The 26580-nt window shown below is 37.6% G+C and overlaps 1 protein-coding gene across 1 annotated transcript in view; it reads left to right on the forward strand.

Moving 5' to 3' along the window:
* TNFRSF11B (TNF receptor superfamily member 11b) overlaps positions 1-24931 on the forward strand; it is a 48892-nt gene extending 23961 nt beyond the window's left edge. The window contains 4 exon segments of the mRNA XM_043977425.1: positions 11402-11771; positions 19482-19673; positions 21340-21564; positions 23771-24931. Coding sequence (XP_043833360.1) covers positions 11402-11771; positions 19482-19673; positions 21340-21564; positions 23771-24159 — 1176 coding nt within the window. The 3' untranslated portion in view covers positions 24160-24931.
* Positions 24932-26580: the final 1649 nt, after the last annotated feature.

The raw sequence follows: 26580 nt of genomic DNA on the forward strand, positions 1-26580 counted from the left end.
AACTAAAGAGACCGAAGCTGGTGGATCTTTGGATTCACAGGTCGGAGCTGCACTAAGGTTTCTACACTAAATCCAATACCAATACCCCCCCCAAGGGGTGGGGCCACCAGGATGACTAAGACAGGCAACAAGCACACAAAAATCATTTATTCTATGCTTGCTATTTGGCAGGCATCACTACAGTGCTGGGGATACAGATATAAGCAAAAGGAAAGATAACCCCAGTCCTTAAGGAAATTATATTCTTATGGAGATGACTATTGGGGAAAAAAAGTAGGAAGAAGTGGAGAAGGTACACTCAGTGAGGCATGGTGGTAAAGTTCAGAGAGTCAGATGGATAGCTGGGAAGGGAATGAAGCATGAATCCTTCCTCAAAATGGAGGACCAGAGAAGAAACTCATCAATGGGAGGTAAAAGGAATAAGCCTAGGTAAGAAAAATGGCCTGAGTCAAAGCTTCCATGCTTATCACTATTGGGACAGCCCCATGAGTAGCTTTTGCATTTGCACCCTAGGTGTAATAGGATTTACTCAGTATCAACAATAAGTAAATTAAAATGGGATAGATAGATGATAGATAGATAAAATTCTTAGAAAAGTTGCAGTGAGTTTTTAATTTTCTAGGGAATGTTTGTCAATAAACTAATGTGAAATATCTTGATGGGTTTCTCTAGGTTTTGAACACTAATGGCTTGTTTATCTAATAATCTGACACTTTTTCCAGACTCCTTTCAAAATCTCATTTTATCTTTTAAGTCTCATATGAGGTAACTAATGCAGATCTCATTATCTCTATTTTATAGAGACATGAAATGACTTAACCATGGTCATGTAGTAAATTAGAGTCCAAACTGCTGTTGGAATGTAGGGGGTTTTGTTAATCTCCTAATGACCTTTCCACTGTACCATGCAGATTGGTAAAGTCTGTCCTAGTATTCTGTCCCACTGCTAGAGTAATGTTGGAAGTCAACTACTATCTGAAAGATCCATTGTGGTTTTACCCAAAAGCCTTTTTATGTAAAAGTCAGAATTATTCTGAAATTTGATAATGGGACCAGAACTTTATTCTATGATCTGGGATACCCCTATACTCTCACTGGAATAAAATGTCCCTATTCACAATATAGTTATCACAGGATCATAGATTTACAGCTAAATTGTTCAGTTGTTTCAGTTGTGTCCAACTCTTTGTGACCTCACTTGGAATTTTCCTGGCAAAGACACTGTAGTGGTTTGCCATTTCCTTTTTCAGCTCATTTTACAGATGAAGAAACAGACACAAATGGAGTTAATTGACTTGCTCAGTGTCACACAGCTAGTAAGCATATAGATCAAGGATTCTTACATTTTCTTTCTTTTTTTTTGCATTCTGTGGATCCTTTTGGTAATTTGGTGAAGCCTATGGACTTCTCAGATGATTTTTTTTTTCAGTGTATAAAATACAATACATAGGATTACAAAGAAAACTAATTATATTGAAATACAGGTATCAAAAGAGTTGTTGGACCTAGGTATTCAGAGCTTATTCATTCTAATTTGACAAACAATTATTAAGTGCATACTACATATAAAACCCTGTGCTAGATCCTGGGGCAGAGAGGGGAGATAAATAATTAAAATATGGTTCCTGCCATCATAGAGCTTACAAAATAGAAGGCAGTGTGGTATAGTAGAAAGAACACTGGCTAGATTCTTAGGGGCTTTATTCGGCTCCCATTTCTGCTGCTTACTGTCTGTATATCCTTGGACATGTCACCAAATCTCCCTGGACTTCAATTTCCTCAACTGTAGAATGAGGGATATCTGACCATGTGGCCTCTAAGGTCCCTTTCAGTCCCAGAATCGTGATCCTATGATCTAATCTAATTAGTAGGATTTGAGGAAACAGATTTGATACTAAAACTCATTTGATCCTCAAATTTGGTCTTAAAAGCAATGTATAAATGAAAAGTACACAGATTATCTATTTCATAGCATCATTTTAATTGCATTTCTAGGGAAGCCACTAAAACACCTTGTGTCAATTTCTAATGTATAATCGTATTAGAACAAAGGTGGCTTCAGTGTTTGAGCTTAGTGCTTCTATGGAGAGGAAGAGAAAAAATCCTGGAAGGGACCTTGAAAAAGAGTAATAGAGAATTGAGATAAAAGGCTGTATTAATCTTTTTCCATCCTGTTTTAGACTCTCACTGGTTCTATTCACCAGAAATTCTGTGTGGATATCTAGGCTAACCAGAGATAGAGACTCAAATGTGTAATTTCAACCACACAGTGTTCTCTCTGTTTACTAAAGTGGAAATTTTTAAAATCAAGAACAGAAACTCAATTTATAATCTATCCAACACTAACTGATATTTTTATAAGAGGTGGGTGTATTCCTGACCAACATCACTAATTGGTGACAAATAAATGATAGATAGATTGAATTGGCCCTGTAAAAACATGGCATTAAGTACAGAAAAAGGATGGAGGGGGGTCAGTTCATTCCATTCGGGTAAATAAATGTTTTGTATTATCTGTTCCAAACTCCCCCTGAAAGTTGTACTCTGATGCGACATTGGAATATGAAGTGGCCATGGGCTTTCAAAAGGTAGGTTAGCAGAATATGAGCAATATATGTGTGTTTGTGTGTAGATAGATAGATAGATAGATAGATAGATAGATAGATAGATAGATAGATGATAGATACATACATATATGTATCTATTTGTTAGTCTATCCCTTTATCCATCTAACATCTGTCTATCCATCACTATCTCTAGGTCTATAATTATAATGACCCTCACCCCTGTGTGATCCCACTTTCAATTCTGTAGTAATGGTGGGGAGAGCAGAAGATAAGGAGACAGAGGAGACTAAGAACATAAAATTTTAGACCGTTTATAACTATTAACATAGTTATAAGGACTCTAAGTGTGTGATCCTTTCCTAGTGAGAAAGCAAAAGACAATTGCAGCTAAATTCTAAACAGTCTGTGGCAGGTCACAGGTTTTCTTTAGAAAGACAAATTAAGGCATTAACAGAAGTGGTTTTGTTCTGTGTTGAAAAGCAACAAGAAAGATCATTCCATGGTACACTGAGTCATCTCAAATTACAGTGCTTAGGACAAGTATTTAAACCAAAAAAAGGGGAGAGGAATACCACAAAAAACAGTTTCAGTTAATGTGACCCTTGGCAAGTCACTTAACCTGTTTGCCTCAGTTTCCTCATCTTGGAAATAAGCTGGAGAAGGAAATAGCAAACCACTCTGTTATCTCTGACAAGAAAACCCTAAATGGGGTCATGAAAAGTCAGACATGACTGAAACAACTGAACAACAACAACAATAGATGTAGACGTGGAGAAATTCTATGAAGATCTCAGCAAGACCCTCCAAATGAATCAACATATACTTTGATTTCCAAATCCTACCTCAGACACTTATTTGATATGTGACTAAGCAAGTCACTTAAACTTTCTAAACTGGCTTTCTCATTTCTAAAATGGGAATAATTATGAAGGGCTGCTAAGAGGATCCCCTAAACTTGTATTTTTGAGTTGCCATATTTTATGCATCTAGCTCAGAGGATTTTTGTGAGGATAAAATTAGAAGACCAATGTAGAGTTTAAATACCTTTGAGCATCTTAAAAGCACTATATAATATTTTTATTCTCAGTAATTTTTATATCAGGGGCAGCTAGGTGGCACAGTGCATAAAGCAGAGGCCCTGGATTCAGGAGGACTTGAGTTCAAACCTGGCCTCAGACACTTGACCCTGGGCAAGTCACTTAACCCTCATTGCCCTGAAAAAAAAATGTTATATCAACAACTTCAGTAGAAAGGTGAGAATTGGCTGGAACACTGAAAAAATATGTTGGAGAAAATATCTTGGCAGTAACATTCAGGAGTAAGGAACAAGAGAGGTCAAAGACTTGTAGACTTTGCAGAAGTGTCATGTATACATATCCATATTTTCTCTGAGAAAGAATCATAAGGGATTAAATATTACTGACACTGAATAACATCACCAAAAAATTAAGTTTTTTTTGTGTGTTTTTTAATGGACTGGAAATGATTTGTTACTGTTGTGGGAATCATTCATAAATAATCTATGTATAATCAGACTACAAACTTCTTAGAACAAAGATCAAGATTAATATTAGGTCAGAAGCAAACAAAATGAGAAAGAAACATGGCATGCAATGGAAAGTTTCAGCCAGACCTATTTAGAGAAGTCATTGATTCTAAAAACTAGACTATGAATGGATGTAAAGACATTAACAGTGATTATAACAATTCTATGTGGGGGGCAGCTAGGTGGCATAGTGGATAAAACACCAGCCCTCGATTCAGGAGGACCTGAGTTCAAATTCAGCCTAAGACACTTGATATTTACTAGCTGTGTGACCCTGGGCAAGTAACTTATCCTTCACTGCCCCACAAAAACCAACCAAACAAACAAAAACAACAACAACAACAACAAAACTCTACATGGAACTTTGATACACATCAAGTGCCATATTGAGAAAATCAAAAGAGTCTGAAAACTACCCTAACCAGTAAACTTTTGAATTTTTTGCCAAGTAGTCCACCATGGGCAACACTGATTTAGAACATAAACCTTTTTTTCTAAAACCTTATACCTTCCTTTTTATATCACCTCATTAAAACACAGAGAAACAACAAATAGCAAAAATAGTTTGAAGATCTACTGGGTAGTCCAATAATTTTGAAATTATCTCTCCTGGATCTACTTTCCAGGTTAGCTGTTTTTCCAAGGAGATATTTTACATTGCCCTCTATTTTTCATAGATTTGGATTTGCTTTATTGTGTCTTGATTTCTCATAAAGTCTTAGCTTCCATCTGCTCAATCCTAATTTTTAAGCAATTATTTTCTTCAGAGAGCTTTTATCTCTTTTTACCATTTGGCCTTTTAAGTTGTTGGCTTTTTTTCATGACTTTCCTGCATCATTCTCATTTCTCTTTCCATTTTTTCCTCTACCTCTCTTACTTTATCTTCAAAGTCCTTTTTGAGCTCTCTATGGCCTGAGACCAATTCATATTTTTTTGGAAGCTTTGAACGTAAGAGCTTTGAAAGGAAAAGCAACTGAACTAGACTATACATATATAGAAGAGGCCTGTATCAGATGTTATACAATTACTAGAGTAGATTGAGGCACAAATTTTCAAGATAGGTAAAGGGAATGAAGATATCAAAGGTGGAGGGTAATTCTTAGGCCTTATTTAGTAATAAATAAATTTCTCTCCCTGCTAAAAGGGCAATTGAAAGAACATCTCTAGCTGCCAATCTCTGTGTTTAGTTTCCCAAGATGTATACTTTTTATTAGAATAAGCTGCATATGCATCTAAAACATCCCCCAAAAGAAAATTAGAAGAGAAAGGGTACGTTTTCACTAATTGTATATGGCCTTTAGCACTTTAACACTGCACTCATAACTGGAAAATATAGAAAATATAAGATCCTATTGTGATCACTGTTTGTTGACTTTGTAAGTATCCTGAGGCATTTCACCTTTGACAAATTACTATACTATAAAATATAAACTTATTAAATGCATGGAAGAGGTTATTCAGAGGAGCTTGATGGATAATTTCAATTAGGAATAACTTCAAAGTAGAAATTTTACCTGATCTGGACATTGAAGATGGGTGAAAATATCAATTGTTGAAGATGAAGGTCTAACAGAGAAGACCAGAGGTTATGAGAGAAGCTACCTGTGGAATTATAGATTTGGGAGTCAACTGAATAGAGGTTGTACTGGGAGTAGATGAGCTTTCAAAGACAGAGAAGGTAATATGGTCTAGAACCAGGCTCTATACTTAGGTGGGAGAAGAGGGGGGAAGCACTGAAGGAGAACAAAAAGAATCAGAGAGAGAGGGAAGTGAAGATAGAGCTTTATCAAGGAAGACACAAGAAGAAAGCCTGTCAAGAAGGGTGATGTGGTCAAAAGTGTTAAAGAGAATTAAATGCAAAACGACCAAGGATGTTTGGTCTGAAAAGAGGCCAGAGGATCGGGTAAAGAGTAGATCCTCATTCCCTTAGAGAGAGAAGTTATAATTGAGTAGTGACAATAAAAAGCAGATCAAAAGAGTCTACATAATGAGTGGGTAGTGAGAAATGAATGAAATTAGTATATGCTTATTTTTCCAAAAGCTTCACAGTGAATGGGGAAGAAAGAAATAGGACATGGTTTATGTTTGGCAAAATGACAAATTGCAAGTGGAATTGTGGTGCTTTGGTACAGTACAGCACAGTTTGGATAGAATATATTAATGGCATGTTTGTAAAGTGATATCAGCCAGTGTACTAATTGGTTGAGTATGCCTTCATAGCTCATAGAGTTGTCTTGTAAACTCTTCTCTAACACAATTGCAAACTAACAAAGCTATAATCATCTTAAATATTTAGATAATTATCATTGGGTTTTCTCAACCTCCCAGTAGAGGAGGTTGATTGAAATCTAGCTTTCTAATATGGTTTCATGAGTAACCAGTCCTTAACAATGTTCAATTACATGGAATAAATTCTTGTAATAACAAGGTTTATAGAATCCACAGTCAGTGACAGATTGTACTTAAACAGTACCATATGGTGAAGACCATGGAGATATTTAGCAGTACCTACCCTGTAACTGTTAGGGAGGTAGGGGCAGGAAATATAATTCTGCATCTCCTTTCAATACCTACTTCTTTAAAGGAAAACGACAAGAGGAAAAATGTAGGTCCCGGCTACTTTTACCTTCCAAGGTAATAGTAAGGCAACAGGATAAAAAGTGTTTCCTAGTCACTTTGTATTGAGACCTCCTTAGCCCTTTTTAGGGGAAGATATCTTAAGGAACTGGAAGTGAAGGGTGAAGAAGAAGCAGTGCAATTCTGGTTTGGACAGCAACTCTAATAACTAATTCTAAACTTTAGGAAGGCCTTATAATAGTCCCAATCATTACTCTTTTTTTATTCTAATGGAGTGCCTTAAACTCAGAAAGACATGAGTTCAAATTTTGTCTCAGATACTCACTAGCTCTGTGACAATGGGCAAGTCATTTTACTTCTCCCTGCCTCAGTTTCCCCAATTGTAAAAGGGGATACTAGCACCATCTCCCAGGGCTGTTGTAACATTAACTCCCTGGTGACCCAGGTTATCTTTGCTCATGAAGAGAAAAGGTCATTAAGACACACAGGGAAATTATGCCCCATCAGAGATCATGTCACAAGTTGTAATCAGTGCCTGGAGGATAATCCAGTCCTTTTTAGTTCAGTCCTATGTTCTTATCAATTTTTCTATGTTGTTTTCTCCCCATCCTTCAATATTCAAGCAATATAAAACACAACTTCCCAGACTTAGTGAATGATAGTAAGGGAATCAACAAACATTCATTAAGTACCTAATAAATACCAAGCACTATGTTTCAAGTACAAAGAAGGAGACAAGCACTAGTCACAGGGGACTTCCATTCTAATGGGGATACCTATGTAAGTATACATGTAAACACATAAAAAATATGAAGTAAATAAATTCAAAGTAGTTAAATACAAGGTGGTATGAGAGGGAGTGCAGTTAGCAATTGGGTGGAGCAGGAAAGGCTTCATGCAGAAGATGGTGCTTATGCTGAATCTTTAATAAGAGAGAAATTCTGAAAAGCAGAGACAAGGAAAGAGTACTTTCAAAAGATGGGGGCCAGCCAGAGCAAAAGCATAGAGACAGAAGATAGAGTGTCATGTATGAGGAACAGATAAAAAGCCATGGAAAGTTGTTGTGACCAAAAAATTTTCATCCCATAAGCGACCTTGGAATGATCTTTCCAAACAGACTATTCTTCAAACTTATGGTCTATTACTGGACCTGTAACAGAAACCTTGTGAGAACAATAAGGACTGCTCAAACTTTAGCTCTTCTGTATCCCATTTTAGAGGCTAGGGTTACAGAGACAGAAACAGAGAGAGACAGAGAGACAGAGAGAGACAGAGACAGAGACAGAGAGACAGACAGAGACAAAGACAGAGAGACAGAGATAGAGACAGAGACAGAAACAGAGAGACAGAGAGAGAGACAGAGAGACAGAGAGTTTATTAAGAATTTACTGGATTGTGTTCTGAGGATACAAATACAAGCAAACCAGAAAATATCTGCCCTCAAGGAGCTTACATTCTACACATTCAACACATAGAGGGAAACAGGAAAGTTGTGAGGTTAATATTTGTGGTGGAGTGGTATAGAAATTGCCTGAAAGTGTGATAAAGGAAGAAATCAAGGTAAGAAGTGGTCTAATCATGGAGAGGGTTCACTTTCCATGTAATATCAACCTTTTATCTTGGAATTCTGAAGCCTATAGTCTTCCAGTAGGAAGAGAATGACTTTGTTCTAAGGAAAACCTGCACATTTATGAACATCCATATAGTTTCCACCCAAACTCAAGGCAGTAAATCACTTTTTTTGGATACCTGCCCCATTGCAGTGGGTGTCAGTGAGCTTTTGAGTTTCAGCAAACCAGTATATGAGGCTGGAAAAATTAATAATGCGTTCTAGCTGCTTACCTCCCTGAAGCTTGAAAACAGTCAATATTGGTGTCCTTTAACCATAATACCTACCTCTTATCATTTGAATAAATGATAATTCCAGTGCTCCATTAAAGACCCTTTTAGATTTAAGAACAATAAAAATATGTTCCCTGATTCAAAATTGAGTCTTCAGGGAATACATCTCTTGAACAAACTCCTTTCTCTCCCCACTCAGTGGTTTCCATCACTGTCATTATTCAGCTATGTGTTGCTGCAAATTAGACTGTGAGCTCATTGAGAAAAGGGACAGCGTTTTGTTTTTCTTGGTAGCAACAGCACTTGGCACAGTACATAGAACATAGCAAGTGCTTAATAAATACTTGCTGACTTGCCTTGAGTTAACTATAAAGCATTCTATCTCCCACCTCCATGTCTTTGAATAGATAGTCACTCCTTTCTTACCACTGACTCTTAAAATGTCTAGCTTCTGTTAAAGAATAATCCAGGGGGCAGCTAGGTGGTGCAGTGGATAAAGCACTGGCCTTGGATTCAGGAGTACCTGAGTTCAAATCCAGCCTCAGACCCTTGACACTTACTAGCTGTGTGACCCTGGGCAAGTCACTTAACCCTCATTGCCCAGCAAAAAAAAAAAAAAAGAAAGAATAATCCAGGTGTCATTTCTTATAGCAAACCCCTACCTATCCCAGCAGCTGGTAATGCTTTTTCTTCTTGAAATTACTTGCATATACAAGAAAATTTACTCATCCGTGTAGATATTGTTTCTCTCTCTCTCTCAGAAAGTAAGCTTCATGAGGTCAGAACTATTTCTTTTTCTTTGTATCCTCAGTGTCTAGTGCATACAGTAGGCTCTTAAAAACTATCTTATCTCCTCCTCCCCATGGTTGGAGATGCTGATTTCATGCAGGATCATGACCCTATAAATATATAATTCTTCCCCAATTCTAACTTTCTTCCATGCCCCTAAATTCAACTGTCCCATTGTTTGTACAAACTGCAAATACTAATTTACTTAACTATTTGTTTTAGTTATAATCACAGAGGTGTAGACTATAGGGATTAGAAGGGCCCTTAAAAATCATCTAGGCCAAATCCCTTATTTTGTAAATGAAAAAATGGAGAGATAAAGGGGCAATTGACCTGTCCAGTTACACCATAAATTAGTGGCAGAGCCAGACTGGAAACACATTACTATCATAGTTTTCTTTCTACTACTGTCATCTGTATATCCATTATATGTTGGGTAAAGTTAGTGTTTTGCATGTTGGATGGTGATCCCCTGGAGCAGGAGTTCTTGACCATATTTGTGTCATTCTCCTCTTTGACAGTTTGGTGAAGCCTCTGGACTCCTCAGAATGTTTTTAAATACATACAATTAAATGCAGAGGATTACCAAAGAAAACATCTTCATTGAAATGCTATTATTAAAATATTAAAAAAAAACCTAAGTCCAAAACTCTTCTGAAGAATAGGACTATATCTATTTAAAATGTCTGACTGGCTCGTCCATGGGAGTCCTACTCTGATTTTTCCTACTCCCCAGGCTCACAAATTGCATATCTATAGCACTTGGAGTTTTTCAACATGCTTTACATATGTTATATTGTCTGATCCTCATGATAACCCTATGAGGTAGATGCTATTATTATCCCCATTTTACAGATGAGATGACCGATACTGAGGAAAGTTAAATGACTTCCCCAACATTGCACAGGGAGTGTCTAAGGTAGGATTAAACACAGAAATCCATTTTTTCCCAGTCCAATCTGCACTTCACTATGCCACCTAGCTGCCTCATCAGGATATAGAGGCAATGTTTGGTTCTCAAAGACCATGCTAGCTGAGTAGAATGTCTTAGAAGGTCCTAGTCAGCTGGACAGGTTTCAGGTACAACAGGACGAACAGCCCACTTTGAAAAAGGTCAACAAATGGTTGGCCACCAGGTGATCAAATATTTAAGTCACAGAAACTCATGGAAACCATCAAGTAAGAGAATAGAGCAATTATGGTCATGAAGAAGCAATGTGGCAATGTGGGGAGATCATTGGGTTTGGAGTCAGAAGACCTGGGTTAAAATCTCTGATGTTTACTAATCTGTTTTTGTGTGAGTCACTTAATCTCCATGGCCTTGTGACTTATGAAAAGTTCCAGGCACATTGGTTTTGGACTAGTATATGATTAGCAAAAGGGTCAGTGGCACTCCTGAATACAAAGACCCCTCACAGAAGCCACTCAATGCTTATATGTCCTTGTAAGAGTGGGTGTTCCTGAGGATGGCAATCAACTATGATTGGTTAACAAGTAATGGGAGAATAAATATTATAATAAGAGGTGAGCTTATGAAGGTCTGGGGGCTGTGACTCTCATCACTTAATCTTGGTCAAGGAGACTTATCTATATCCATATCACCCTGTTCAGGGTAATCTAGACAAAAGGAGAAATCCATTTCTAGCCAGACCAGTCTGAGTAAAACACAATGGGCCAGAATCCATCAGTTCACCTAAACTAGGATTTCTTTACCTTTTGAACAGATCTGGGTCAGTTTTGCCCAAGATTTCATCTCATCATGAGCCCTGCACTTCAAAGGCTGCCTGAATAATCTACAGGGGTTGATTTCTAAATGAGGAAAGGAGCGGGGAAAACCTTAATCCTAATTCAATAATCAGTTTTTAATATAGAAGAGTAGTAATCATTTCTCTCAGCCTGACTTTCCTTATCTGCAAAATGAAGGGTTTGTCTTTTGATGTCCCTTCTAACCCTATATCTATGACCCTACAGAAATCTAGGTACTATGCTGAGGTGGAAATGTTCATACAAGGCAGTGCTAATACAAAGGGAAGATCAAACCTTGATGATTCACCACATCTATTTCCTTTCCTCATTCCAGTTCTTGGACATCTCAGTTAAGTGGACCACACAGGAAACGTTTCCTCCAAAATACCTTCATTATGACCCTGAAACATCTCGTCAGCTGTCATGTGACCAGTGCCCCCCAGGCACTTACCTGAAGCAGCATTGTACAACAAGGAAAAGGACCCAGTGTGAGCCCTGCCCGCATCACTACTACACTGAGAGCTGGCATTTCAATGAGGAATGTCTATACTGTAGTGGAGTGTGCAAAGAGCTGCAGTATGTGAAACAGGAGTGTAACAGTACTCACAACCGTGTGTGTGAATGTGTGGAAGGACGATATCTGGAAGTGGAGTTTTGTCTAAGGCACACCAGCTGTCCCCCGGGATTTGGTGTAGTACAAGCAGGTAGGTGGCTGATTTCCATCCCTGGCACAATTAATTAGTGTTGTACATAGCACGGGAGAGTCACCAGAGTGAAAGATAAAGAAACAAACTTGTTCTGATGACATTACAGGATAGCAAACTCCAAAGGCAATGGAAGAAGCTTCTCAGGCTACACCTTTGCCATGGACCATTGCCCAAAGTGCTGCTCTCTGAGGAATCCGTCGGTGCTAAAATGCAATTTAGTGACGAGTCTCAAATGTAGCAAATTGCCCTCTAATGAGAAACATGATGGATTGCCCTTTTTTTCAAAGGCGCCTACTCTGGGTTACACTGTTTATACCTGATAAATACTCCGTTTTTCATTTAGAAGCTGGCTGCTTCAAGCTACAGTGCTTTTTGACAAACATCAGAAATGTTAATTGATACCAAGAGAGTAATTATACCAATATTAATGAGGCACTAGAGCTGTAACAATGCACAGTTATAATTAATTATGTCAAAAAATGAAAGCCGTTTGGGAGTGCATATTTTTATTATTAAAAAGAAAGCCGGCTCTTCCTTTGGCAGGGAATTCAAACATGTGCTGTGTGTCTGAAAAGGATAAAGGCTGGAGCAATGTGTCTTCAATAGTTTTATTCTTCATTTTAGATGAAACAAATTGTTAAACGCAAGCATAAATGCTCATCTATGAACCAAGTGTTTCCTTTCCTTTATATTTTGAAAAAGCAGTGTGGTATAGTGGCTAGAGAACTATCCATGCACACAGGAAGAGCTAGGTTCATCTGACATACTGGTTAGGTTCCCCAGGCAAGTCACATAACCTCTCAGTGCTCTGGGCCAGTGGTGTAGACCTGAAGTAGAAATGGAGTCTGCTAAGCCATACATAAGGATGCCTACAGGCCACATATTGACCTAGAAACCCACATATTAACATTATCCATGATTTATCATATTTTAATTTATTTTGTTAAATATTTTCCAGCCATATTTAAATCTACCCTCCCATACCCCAGCCCCAGCCCCTGTCCCCAGCACACACACTTGGGAGTCTTGCTGGTGGCATGATCTACTGGCAAGTATTTGACACAACTCTGTTACATGCAACTCTCCATGACTGTAAGTTGCCAAAGAAGATCACAACTTGTATTGGTAGAGGGAGTTTTCTCACCTGAGAATTCCCTACGTCAATTAAATTACAGGTTCTGACCCCATTCCCTTTATCCTGCATTTTTGATAACACGAGTTTGGTTCAGATACCATGGAATCCTCAGACAAGTTGGGGTTTTTTTTTGCTTACCTGATTTATAAAATTCCAACGTAGCTCATACATACTTGAAAGTTTTAGACTATTGCAGCAAATTATAGTATTTTAGAACTAAGCCTTCAGAGATTATCTAGTCCAACTAAAATCAATAAAGTTTAAGGAAGAACTGCCCAAGATCACAACTGGTAAGTGAAAATTAGAGGGTAAGACAGATGATATATAGTAGGTGACTCAGTGGAAAGAGTGCTCAGCCTGGAGTCAGGAAATTTTTTAGTCATTTTACAGTTAAGTCTGACTCTTTGCGACCCCTTTTGGAGTTTTCTTGGCAAAGGTACTGTAGTGCTTTGCCATTTCCTTCTCCAGCTCATGTTACAGATGAGGAAACTGAAGCAAATAGGGTTAAGTGACTTGCCTAAGGTCTCATAGGTAGTAAATGTCTGAAGACAGATTTGAACTCATCAAGAGGAGTCTTCCTGATTTTAGACACAATACTCTATACACTGAGCCACCTCAATGCTCTTAGGAAGAACTGAGTTCAAATTTAGCCTTAGACACTTACTAGCTGTGTGAGCCTAGGCAAGTCACTTTGACCCTATTTACCTTGGTTTCCTCATCTATAAAATGAGCTAGAAAAGGAAATGGCAAACCACTCTAATATCTCTGCCAAAAGTCACTAAATGGTATCACAAAGACTCAGAAAAGACTAAACAACTGGCAACAAGAAGACTGGTAATATCCAAAGCCTCTTTCAACTCTAAAATTTTACTCTAGACTTTATGATGAAGTGGTAGCACGAGGACAAGAACTTGAGGTTTTCACATTTATTTCACTGTAGCAACTGATATTTAGTGTTTTAAGATTTACAAAGTGATTTATATTTATGTATATATAGTGATATAGATATCTATAGAGCGAGATATAGTTCCAAAAATCTTTCTGCAGTTTTAAGCTACTAAAACTTAAAAAGCCTTAGTTTTAATAGCTTAAAATATGCAAAGATGTTTGGAAGACCTTGTGTTAAATCTCATTTAGCACCCCTTTGGGATAGGTGTTATTATTATTCCCATTTTATATATGAACAAACTGAGATTGAGATAAATTAAGTGATTTACTTAGGGTCATAAAGCCAGCAAGTACCTGAGGCATAATTTGAACTAAGTTCTTCCTGATTCTAGTGTCCTATCCAATATACCACCTATTTGCCTTTGTTACTTGTGTCCTTATAAAGTCACTATCAGAATCATGGAATTTCAAATGTGGAACATACTACCTCATTGGGTATATAGTTCAGTCCATTCCTGTAAAAGAATTCCTTCTGCAATATACATGACCTTACTACTACTACTACTACTACTACTACTACTACTACTACTACTACTACTACTACTACTACTACTACTACTATTACTACTACTACTTCTCCTCCTCCTTTTTCTTCTTTTTTATCATTTTCATTTCCCTTTCCCTCCATCCCTCTCTGACTCTCCTTCTCCCTCTTTCTGTCTGTCTCTGTCTCTGTCTCTCTGTCTCTGTCACTGTCTCTGTCACTGTCTCTCTGTCACTGTCTGTCTCTCTCTGTCTCTGTCTCTCTGTCTCTGTCTCTGTCTCTGTCTCTCTCTCTCTATTTCCCTGTCTCTCTTTCTCTCAAATGAGTTTGCTTAAGAACTCTTGCGGGAAAAATTATGTTGACCCAACCCTCCCCAGTTTGTATTGAACATAGGGGGATTATTAAAAAAAAATTCAATCTAGACTGCAGCAGAAATGAACATTTTAAATTACAGTGAAGAAATTTAGAAAATAAATAATGAAGCTGGGAAGAAGGGACCTCTTTGAAGGAAGCATGAAACCATGTTTGCAAAGAGAAATATCCAGCCAGCATTCTCAGGACAAAGGTAGCCATTCTACTTAGCCCCGCCACAGAAGGCCTCATTTACTTCTGCCTCCCCTCTTCCCCTCCTCTCTCTGTCCTCTCAACTGGAAAATGTTTTCCAACATAAGCAAAAGGAAGGATATGGGATGTCAGTTTCCAAAACATTAATCTTCCCCCACCCCTCTTTTTCAATGAAATGCCTCTGCACCTTGTTTTCTTCTCCTAACCCTACTATACTTCTAAGCCACATGGAATTTCTTATAACAAAATGGTGGCATCCTTCTACTGTAGTGCAGGCCTATTCCTGCACATTGTGGTGATGCTAATGATTATGCTTTGTATTTCCACTCACATAGGTGGAAATTAGTGGGAGGGAGTTAGATTTGTACACAAATATTGGAAAGATGCTGTAACCCTCTGTGAAAGCTCTTCCCACTAGTATTAATTCCACCAACAACTCTTTCAACAAACAATCTATAACTTAGTAGTTCATTCCTGGAGAGCTGGCAGAGGCACACAGAGAACTTAAGTCACTTTCTCAGAATCACAAAGCTAGTAGGTATCACAGTCAGTACTGGAACCCAAGGCTTCCACACATCTCTCAGTCTGTTGGCATCCCAGACTGCTCGGGTCATAGGCTGTTTCTACCAGGAAGACTTTCCTGATCCCCTTTAGTTTTCATAATTTTTCCTACTTTCTCAAGTTACCATCTATACACTTACCGGTTTGGGGCAGCTAGGTTGCGCAGCAGATAGAGCACTGGGCCTAGAGTCAGGAAGATTCATTCTCCTGAGTTCAAATCTGGCCTCAGACACTTAATAGTTGTGTAACCCTGGGTAAGTCACTAAACTCTGTTTGCCTCAGTTTCCTAATCTGTCAAATGATCTCAGAAGGAAATGACAAACCACTTGTGTATCTTTGCCAAAAAAATCCCAAATGGGGTCATAGAGTCAGACATGGCTGAAAGAAATGACAGAATAATATTTATCTGTTTTCAATAGAATATGAGCTCCTTGAGGAATGAAACACTTTCTTTTTTCCATTTATGTCTCTAGCCCCCAGTACATGATAAGCTTTTAAAAATGGTTGTTGGATTGATTGGATTCCTGACTCTAAAATGTTGCCATCCTGTCCAAACTAGTATAATAATGTCTAAAATGAAATAATATTGGTGATTTCTGCATTGAACTTATAGTTTTTTATGATATATTCACTAGGCCACGCTATCTATATTTTTCTAAGCTTAAAATAAAATAAATAAAATAATTAAATGATAATTAAAATAAACTTTCTCATTGCTTGGTACTCATACCTCTTAGAAGAGATGTTGAGTGGAGACCAAGAGGGTATTAGAAAGCTTCTAGAGCTCCCCTTAAAAGCTTTTTCATTGCTATTCTATCTTCACCCAAGTCATTAAATGCCAATTAGTTGCAAAGCAAAGAGACAACATAGACTACCAAATGGAGGGATAGCCTTGGAGTGAGGGAAGCCTGGGGTCAGTTCCTGCCTCTGACATACTTACTGTGTGACCTTGGGCAAGTCTCTTAAACTTCTTGTGTGATCCAGTTGGCTCTCAATGACTATAAATTAGGAACCTGGTATGGTCTTGCTTTGGCAAAATAAAAGATCCTCATACAGAGTTCCTCATATTGATGAAATCATAGGTCTCACTGAAAAAAAGAAAGAAAGAAAAAAGAAAAGTCAAGGAGAGAGAGGGAGGGAGGGAAGGAGAGAGAGAGACAGAGAGACAGAGACAGAGAAAGAGAAAATAACTTATAAAAAGAATTTTCTGTATGAAAGCATACAAGTTCTCTGTCAGATGAATAATAATAACTAATAATGATAATAGCTAACATGTACATAGTGCTTAGTACATGCCAGGGACTATGGCTAAGTGTTTTATAATTATTATCTCCTTTGATAGTCACAAGAACTTTGGGATTCAGGTGCTGTTATTGACCTCATTTTACAGATGAGAAAACTGAGCCAAACAGTGATTTAAGTCACTTGCCCAGGGACACATAGCTAGTAAGTATCTAAGGCTGGATTTGCACTTAGGTCTTTCTGATTCCAGGTCCAAAACGCTATACACTATGTCACCTAGCTGTTTGTAATGGGAAGAGAATTATACAATTCTCCCCATTTTCATATTTCTAGTAGTAAGCATTAGATAGCATGTCACTGTTGTTCTTCAGTTGTTTTCATCATGTCTGCGTTTGGGCTTTTCATGGCAAAGATACTGGAGTGGTTTGCCATTTCCTTCTCTAGCTCATTTTACAGGTGAGGAAACTGAAGTAAACAGGGTTAAGAGACTTGACCAGGGTCACACAGCTATAAGTGTCTGAGGCTGGATTTGAACCCAGGTCCTCCTGACTCTGGGGCCAGCTCTCTACTACACCATCTTGCTGCCCTTTATAACATGTAATAGATGAAAAAGAAAGACTTGTTCCTAGTATCCTGAGACACTCCTAGTGTGATAGAAAATATCCTAGAACATCCATATAAGTCATATTTATATAGTGTTTAAAAATTTACATGAGACATGGGATAGGGTAAAATTTGATATGAGTTTATGTATCTTAGACTATATTCTAGAGGACTTAGGTATTATATTTATTACCTAGGGCAGGGTCTTTTATTTTGTTTATCTTTGTATACCAAATGCCTTGCAGTTATCAAATAGCTGTTAAATTGAATTCAATTCTAGTTCCAAACCTACCTAGTTATATCATGGTTTTTACCTAAAGAGGACCCCATACTATGTACCCACAGACAGACAGTGTCCCAACAGGGCTTCAGCACAGACTGCTGTACAGTCATCTGGCAGGAATTTACTATCCGGGTCTTTGGCTTCTCTCCATTCCTTTCCTCCATGTCACTTCTCATGATCATTTCCATTACCAAAGAAAAGAGAGAGGAGCTTGGCTGTTGGAGGGAATGGTGGAGAGACAATGGAAAGAATACTGTCCTTATTCTCAGAGAATGGGGATTCAAATACCACTGCAGTTGGATTTGCTTCCTTCCTTGTGTGATTTGGGGCTTGTCACCCCCTTGGGCCTCAGTTTGCTAATCTGTAAAATTACAGATTTAGACTGGATAGCTTTTCTAGCTCTGGTTCAAGGCTATGTACGAGATGAAAGCAGTCGATTTTGCTACTCCTTTTGGTCAGAGGAACTTGTGTGACTGAAGGTTGAAATGAAGAATGAAAAGGAGGCTTGGGGATTATTTGTGGATTCCAGTTTTCTACATCATACTCATCTGTTGTTGACAATACAGTCAAAGGTTGAAGATACCATCCCTTGCCTTCCCACAGAGTATTGTCAACCTCTAACACTTTCCCCTTCACCACTGCCTTTATTATGGTCTTTCTCAATGCCCTCCTTCTCTTCCTCCTTAGTGCTTGCTCACTTACTTTGTCCTCACTTTGAATATATTTTTTATTTAATTATCATTGTGCACATGGTATACCTCTCCCATTCCTCTAGTAGAATATATGATTCTGTGGGCAGGGGCCACTTAGTTCAGCTTTTATATACCCACCACCATCCCCTGCTTCCCACCTCCCACAGTTACATGAACAGAATGGGTACTTAGTAAATGCTTCTTGATTAAAGAAAGAATAAATTGAAAAATGCATTTGAATGATACACTGTTGTAAATATAGCTTAAAATACTGCTAACCCACACTAGATGGAGATATTTTCATATGCAAATACACTGTATAATGCGTGATATATCCATGCATAAAAGAGGGTATTGACATTATTTATTTTAATAGCATCTTTATTTGTTGGCTGGTTCAAGTTCTTCCTCTGAATGTTTTCTCCAAACATATCAAATCTCTTCCCACAGTGCACTGAAATGCCCATGCAATCACTTTTCCTCTAAGTTATAATGACTGTTCTTTTGAACACAACAGCTAAAGCAAAATAGGATATCATCAAACATCTATTATGTTGCTCAATGGCATGTTTGCATTTTGGAGGAAGCTCCATCCCCCTTCTTTTGTTCAGCACTTTATTATAGCATTGTAAATTTTTACTTCCTGAGGTTAGCACATTTATTAGCCAGGGTGTATACGGATGTTCAAGGCAAGAGAGAACATCACGAGGGACTGGTTAGAATTTAAAGACATGACATTTAGATTACATTAATTCCTAGGAACGCTGGAACAACAAACAGAAATTATTTTCCACCAGAGTCTGTGATTTTTCAAGAACAATGGTTTAAAGGACGCAGTGATATCTATTCTTTCCTGACCATCCTATCTATGGTATAGATGAATGTAGAGGGGGCAGCTAGGTGGCACAGTGGATAAAGCACCAGCCCTAGATTCAGAAGGGCTTGAGTTCAAATCTGACCTCAGACAATTAACACTTACTAGTTGTGTGACCCTGGGCAAGTCACTTAACCCTCATTGCCTCACACACAAAAAAAAGTGAATGTAGAAAGTCAATTCAAAGGATAATGAGGTATACAGTAGTGGGGGGGGGGATTAACCACAGGATTTTTTGGTGGGTTTTCAGAACCATACTAATACCATGCTGTGAGAGTCTTTGATTCTGAAGTGCTAAACTGGCTGTTATCTTTCCTGAAGGAACCCCAGAGAGAAATACCATTTGCAAAAGGTGCCCAGATGGATTTTTCTCAAATGAGATGTCCTCTAAAGCACCATGCAGGAAACACACAAATTGCAGTGCCCTTGGTCTCCACATGGCATCAAAAGGAAATGCAACTCATGACAATCTCTGTGCTGGAAACACAGAAGCAACTCAGAAATGCGGAATAGGTAATTATGTCCAAAAAGCTTCTGTCTGGTGAAGTTGCAGTATCTTTTGTGATAATGCTCACCAGAAGAGCCCTTCCTCTCTGCTTTTTCAGCTGTTTATCTTCATCTAGTATGGTGTACCATGATTTATTTAAAGTTATTCAGAATCTCCCTGCCTCAGTTTATTTAATAGTCATTCCTGGATGCTGTTGTTGTGGCTATTATCTTTCAGGTCCATATCTCCAATTTAGTAAGAATTCTTGCAAAAATACTATTATCTCATGCATTCCTATTACCTGGCTGACATTCCTTTGCATCTTCATTTGGTCCTATGCTATATTCCTCTCTCCGCTTTGTACCCTATAGTCAATTATTATTCACTGAGTGGTAGGGGAGGAAAGTAGGAGAGTTGCAGAGTGGGTTGTTCAAAAAAGAGAAAAGTTCAAACAGTGGAATATTTTTTTAAAGATAAGCCATATTATCACTTCCAACTAACGAGCATCTTATTGACTAAGCTATTCATTAGGTACTAACAGATGGAATGAGGTCAACTAATGAAAAATTGTAATTCATAATAGATTTTCATAGCCTAAGAAGCTCACATATCATTAACATCTAAGTCCCAAGATGTTCTATTTGTTTCAAATATTTTGTTCAATAGAAGTCAGACGTACTTCAAATTTTGATGGATCCGTTATCTCATTTGTGAGGGCACAGACCACGGTCTATTCACATTTTCTCATTCTGTTGAAATCATGCTCACATGGCCCCCCAAATCCTATGTGTCAGTGTGTGTACCCAGTGTTCTGGGTCCCTTAACATTGCATGGATGCCAATAAAGCACATATCTGTTTATTAGTTATTTCTTGATATTACTACAAATCTAAATTAATTTTGAATTAGTGAGAATTTTATGTTCCTCCCTGACCCACATTCTAGATTTTTAACTGTCCCTGACCTAATTTTTTTTTTTTTTGCCCAAGATCACCTCAGACCCTTAGCACCATGCTTAGGAAGAGTATAACCACCATTTATTCAGATGTTGTCCATATATGTTCCCTCTAAAACTCAGCTCTTTCAGAAAACTGAAGAGAAGACATATATAGAGAAATAGAATTTGGACTTCTATTCAGAACAATAGGCCCTTCAACTTGTCCTCTTTATGACATGTATTTCTGTATATAGTTCGTGTGGGACTCTGATATGCTTCTTCTGTCTAAGTCACATTGTAATTTCCTTGAGAGTGGAGACTATATCTATTTTTGTTCCCTGAATCCAAAAGTACCCTGTGGATACTAGATAAGCATTAATTGAATTTAGTTATTTAAATTAAATTACATAAATAGTTGGAGGCAAAGATTTAGTCATGTTGATATTATCATTATAACTGAACGAGAAAAAAATATTAAGTGCCCTAGAAAACTTGGAAATTCACTTCACTTTAACAAGCAATTAAGTGCCTCTATTCAAGGACATGCATAAAACAGAATTTGCTCTCAAGGAGCTTGTAATCTATATCTATAGTGGTGCTATACAAGGAATTCCAGCTAAAAGAATGGTTGTATATAAACTGAATTTCAATATAACTTGTCACAGGAAACTAAATTTTCTAGAAATCAATTGTTTCTCAAGAATCAAGGAATCTAAAATCATTGTTATAACGATTTTCCTCTTTCATCCCACTTAGATGTCACCCTATGTGAGGAGGCATTCTTCAGGTTTGCTGTTCCTACAAAGTTTACCCCTAACTGGCTCAGTGTCCTGGTAGATAGTTTGCCCGGTACCAAGGTGAATGCAGAAACCATAGAAAGGATTAAAAGGCGACATAGCTCACAAGAGCAAACCTTCCAGCTGCTCAAGTTATGGAAGCACCAAAACAAAGACCAGGATATGGTCAAAAAGATTATTCAAGGTATGGTATTCCAATTCAAAATTCAAGCAGGGATCAAAGAGGAATACTTTCACTGGGAAGTGAGAAATAATCCACTTCCCTGTTGAGTAGTATAGAGTTGATGATTGTCCATCTTAAATCTTTGCTGAATTCCAAATAATATGGCCAATATGGTAATGTGTGTGATATAAGATGCCAGTCTTCCCAAAAGCAAACAAATCGACTCATTTTCCTATATTTGGAGGCAAAATGTAGGTAGAATGTAAGAAAAAAAGCTCCATCCAACTCTGAGAGTCTGGTAAGTTAGATTTGCAGGGCCTGCCTCCTAAACCTGGAGTTTGACTTCTTACTAAGTTTCTTATTTGACTAGCAAACAAAACCACTTCACCACTATGGGCCTCAGTTTCCAATTTCATCAAGACATATATTGTATTTACTCTTTAAAGCACCTCACATTTATCAGGCAAAGTTTATGGGCATCCCCTCATTAATCTTCATAATGCAATCTGTGTTGCAAGAAACAATTTTAAGAATTCATCTTGTGAGAATTAATGGGACAATATCTGAAGTTACAATTTCTTCAGTTAAAATGCAGAGTTCAATAAAAAACCATTCGATTGGCTGGCATTTGTGGCCTAGTGCCATGGTTGGAATTTGTTGGAATTTTGTCAGAAGAATGAAAGCAAGAACTGTTAGAGCCAATTTAATATGGTGGAGAATATTAGCAGAGATGTCAAAACTACCTAGGTTCAAATCCCATCCCAGGTACACAATACTTCTGGGACCCTGGGCAAGTCACTTAGCATCTCTGGGCCTTGGTATCTTCATCTGTAAAATGAAGAAGGTATAATCGATGATTCTTAAGGTCCTTTCCACCAACAATTCTATGAATGGGGTTCTTTTAAAAGTAAATATTCAGGGGGCAGCTAGGTGGCACTGTGGATAAATCACCAGCCCTGGATTCAGGAGTACCTGAGTTCAAATCTGGACTCAGACACTGGACACTTGCTAGCTGTGTGACCCTGGGCAAGTCACTTAACCCCCATTGCCCCACCCAAAAAGAAAAGACAACAACAAAAAAGTAAATATTCATAAATAGCATAAGTGATTTTTAAATGCTCCCAGAGACATTTTCTTTTTCTTTGTTTATGCTAGGAAAAAACCCAATACAATCCCAAAACCTTTTTATAGTCAATGAACCAAAAGGAAAAGTCAAATTGTATCCAAAGTAAGTTCTAGGCCTTCGGACACATAGATCAAAAGGTTCTAGACCAGTGGATATTTGGCATCCATTCTGGAAAGGAAAATTTAGAAAAAAGTTTTCTAATACACTTTGTCTATAGACAATTTATTAATAACAAATGACCTAAAGATCATTTCCTTCTTAGTGTAAATGTCTCAGACAACACAACAGCTGGTTGCTTTCATTTGCTTCAGATGGCAGATTTCTTGTGAAAATGGAGGAGGGAAACTAAAAGTTCTTTTCAAAAGGAAAATTATCCCCCTAAAACTGAAAAGGTGGCATCCCATTGAAATAGGGCAGCTTCTCTACCCCATCATTACATCATAATTCATCTCTGAAATCTTCTCTTTACAAAGGCCATTTGCTTATTTATTTTTTAGTATGCCTTCAGGGGTGAAATTATTTATTTATTTATTAAAGACTGACTTGATACCACAGAAATTAATTTTGATTAGAACAGATTAACTATCAAAAGAACTAGAAAACATTAACTTCACTACTCTTGAGCAATACAGTACCCATAGATAGGTATTGTCATTGTTTTTGCCTTGGCTAAATTCAGCAAATTCATGGCCAGTGATGATGGTCCTCCTGTATTTGGGGCCTGTTGGATTTCAGACCTGTGTTTTGTTTTTCAGAATTGGATTCTATAGATTGCAGTATGATCAGATCATTGATGATGTTATAGAAATAACACATCTATTCCCCCCTCAATATTCAATGAATCCTAAATAATATAAATTACTATTCTCTGGGTTAATATTTATTGGATCTATTCTGTTGTGATTTTACTGCTCTTTTCAGACTAAGGTACTGACTTCTCTCAATTATTAATTTTAATTACTTACTTAATATTATTTTTATCTACTTAAGATAGGAAAAGAAAGGTTATTCTCAGACCAAAACCATCACATACTGGTTTAAGAGACTTAATCAGAAATGTGAATCACAATGACATCTCTTTCTGATTCCTAATTTACACAGATATTGATCTCTGTGAAAACAGTGTGTTGAAGCACATTGGACGCTGGAACCTCACCCTCCAACAGCTTCTTAGTCTGATGGAAAGCTTACCTGGGAAGAGAGTAGGAATGGAGGATGTGGAAAAAACTATGAAGTTATGCAGATCGACTGATCAGATTCTAAAGCTGCTTAGCCTATGGAGAATAAAAAATGGCGATCAAGATACTCTGAAGGGTTTGGTACATGGACTGAAACACTTAAAAATGTACCACTTCCCCAAAGCAATCCTTCAGAGTCTAAGGAAGACAGTCAAGTTTCTGCACAGTTTTACAATGTACAGATTATACCAGAAGTTATTTCTAGAAATGATAGGGAACCAAGTCCAGTCAGGTAAAATAAGCTGCTTATAACCAGCCATGACCTTTGGGGTAGAGGTCACGCACGCAGTGAGATAATGGAACATGTGAGTAAGCTATTCCTCAGTCTCTTCTGTGAGGCAATCTGGGTGTGTATGTGTATGTGGGTGGGTGCATTCTGTTGTTTTGGGCCAATATGTGACCAATTGGTAAATAAATGACTGCCTTGGTGATATACAAGAGACAGTATACCCCCAAAAGTTCAATACACCCCAACCTTGGATCTGGTTCAATACCTACTGACTCTATTTCCCCCTTTACTGCTAGATGTAACTCAACTGGAAACAATAACCCAGACAGAATATGTTTTGTTTTTGTTTTTTTCCTTCATCATACCTTACTATGTATGGGAATGACTAACTGGGAAAACTTGGAGTTTTCATCAGTCCTGGATGCTTTTATACAAAGACCATTTTATGTAAAAGCTCCAAACATGTTGATAACACTAATGCAGTATTTGCTATTTATATTCATTCAGATAGGAGGTTTGTACATATTTATCATCTAAATGGGAATTGTATAAGACTTAATTTTAGAAAGAGAAATTTATATTCTGTTTATTATTATGACAAATGAAAGTGATAAAGTATATTTTTTTTGATGGAGACTATGTAGCATTTCCTAATAGGTCCTGCCATTCTCCCTTCATGGAGTGTTGTTTATAATGTAATTTTCACTGTATAAGCTATAATATCTTTGGGTAGGAAAAATGTATAATTTAGCTGAGTTTTTAATGTGGGAAAATTGTGATATATAAATTATCTGCTCTGAGAAAGTGAATGTATCTTATTTAAAAGATTTTATGATTTTACTTTATAAATCTTACCATTAAATTTTTTTTTCAACAGACTTTTCAGTGTTTGACTTTTTATTGTTTGTACCTAAAAAGGGCAGTTTGGGATTTGTGCTCCCTCTACTTTCTCTGCTTCCCGTTATCTTGCTTCCCATTGATTAAGAGCTGAGAGACCAGACTGATGGAAATACTAATAACAGCCTGTAATTTTGACAGGACATGTGAGATACAGCCAATTCAAGGAAACTGCAAATATTGAGAGATGGCAAAAACTTTTACTCACAAAAATGGGCAAAAATGAAATCCAAATGCTCACAACCTGGAAGGCAAGAGTAACAGATACTGTAGTATTTGAAATAGAAGCTAGGATGGAAACTAAATTCTGAGGTTCAGGAGGAGATGGATAGGGACTCAAGTGGAAGACAAGTTCTTGCTTTACCTAGGGCCTCAACTAGCTGGCTAGCTCGTTCCTTACTTAACTTTCTGTTTCCTCCTGGAACTTCTGTTACATCAAAATAAATGACAAAATGATCCACTAGAAGCTTCATTAGAGAACAGCAGACCAAAATTTCACTCCTCTCCCCCTTCAGAACACAGAGAGAGATAGAGAGACAGAGACAGACACAGAGACAGAGCGAGACAGAGAGAGAGAGAGAGAGAGAGAGCATATCATGTCGCATTAGATTTACAGTGTTAAATTAAGTTGGAAGGGTTTGTGTCAGTTTCTGGAGATGATTAGTTTCTCTCCTTAATATTCATTCTTGAGCAGCTCCACCAAAGGAAATAAAAGGAGTGGAAAACTAAATCAATCCAATAAAAATTTTTTAAAAATTATTTATTCAGCAGCTCTAGTGAAAGACTTTGTTTCAGTTGAGCAAGTGTCCGAGTACTACTCTTTGATAGCATTGATTTCATTCCATTTAGCCACTAAAGTGATTTTCCTAAAGTTCAAATCTGATCATGTTATTCCTCTACTCAATAAACTCCAGTGGCTTCCTCTTTCCTCTTGAAGCAAATACAAAATGCTCTGTTTGGCATTCAAAGCCCTTCATGAGCTAGGCCCCTTTTACCTTTCCTGTCTCCTTATACCTTACTCCCCAGCATGTTCTCTTCATTCCAGTGACCAGGTCAGTATTAGTTGAAAAGACTAAGAAAGGCATTATGTAGAAGATGGAACTTCAACTAAATCTAAAAGGAAACCAGAGATTTCAACAGGTGAAGTAAAAAGGGAGGAAACTGAGTTTGTAGATTTTATAATAAAATAATTGAGAGTCATTCTTTCTCACAAATCCACAAAAACACAGTGAGATCCCTATTTACATTAATTATACTGTGTGTCTCTTCCTGACACACTTAATTTCCATTTGCCAGGTTCTTCAAATTTACACTTTTTTTCTCTCAGAAACAATTGGTAAATATCTCCAATGTCTGTCGGAAAACCGGCCCGATAAGCAAACTAGAAGTGTCAAAAGAATGAAAAGCTTGCTGCTTTTCAAATGATGCCTCAGTCCTCAGGAGCCAAGACATTGATCACAGATGGACAGCTAAAACTGAGAATCCCACTTGTATCCTCATAATTGCAGGAGATATGAAACAAGGCCCCCAGCTCATTGGGGGACCCC

This window comes from Dromiciops gliroides, chromosome 1, assembly GCF_019393635.1.
Source record: "Dromiciops gliroides isolate mDroGli1 chromosome 1, mDroGli1.pri, whole genome shotgun sequence".
Classification (NCBI taxonomy): domain Eukaryota; kingdom Metazoa; phylum Chordata; class Mammalia; order Microbiotheria; family Microbiotheriidae; genus Dromiciops; species Dromiciops gliroides.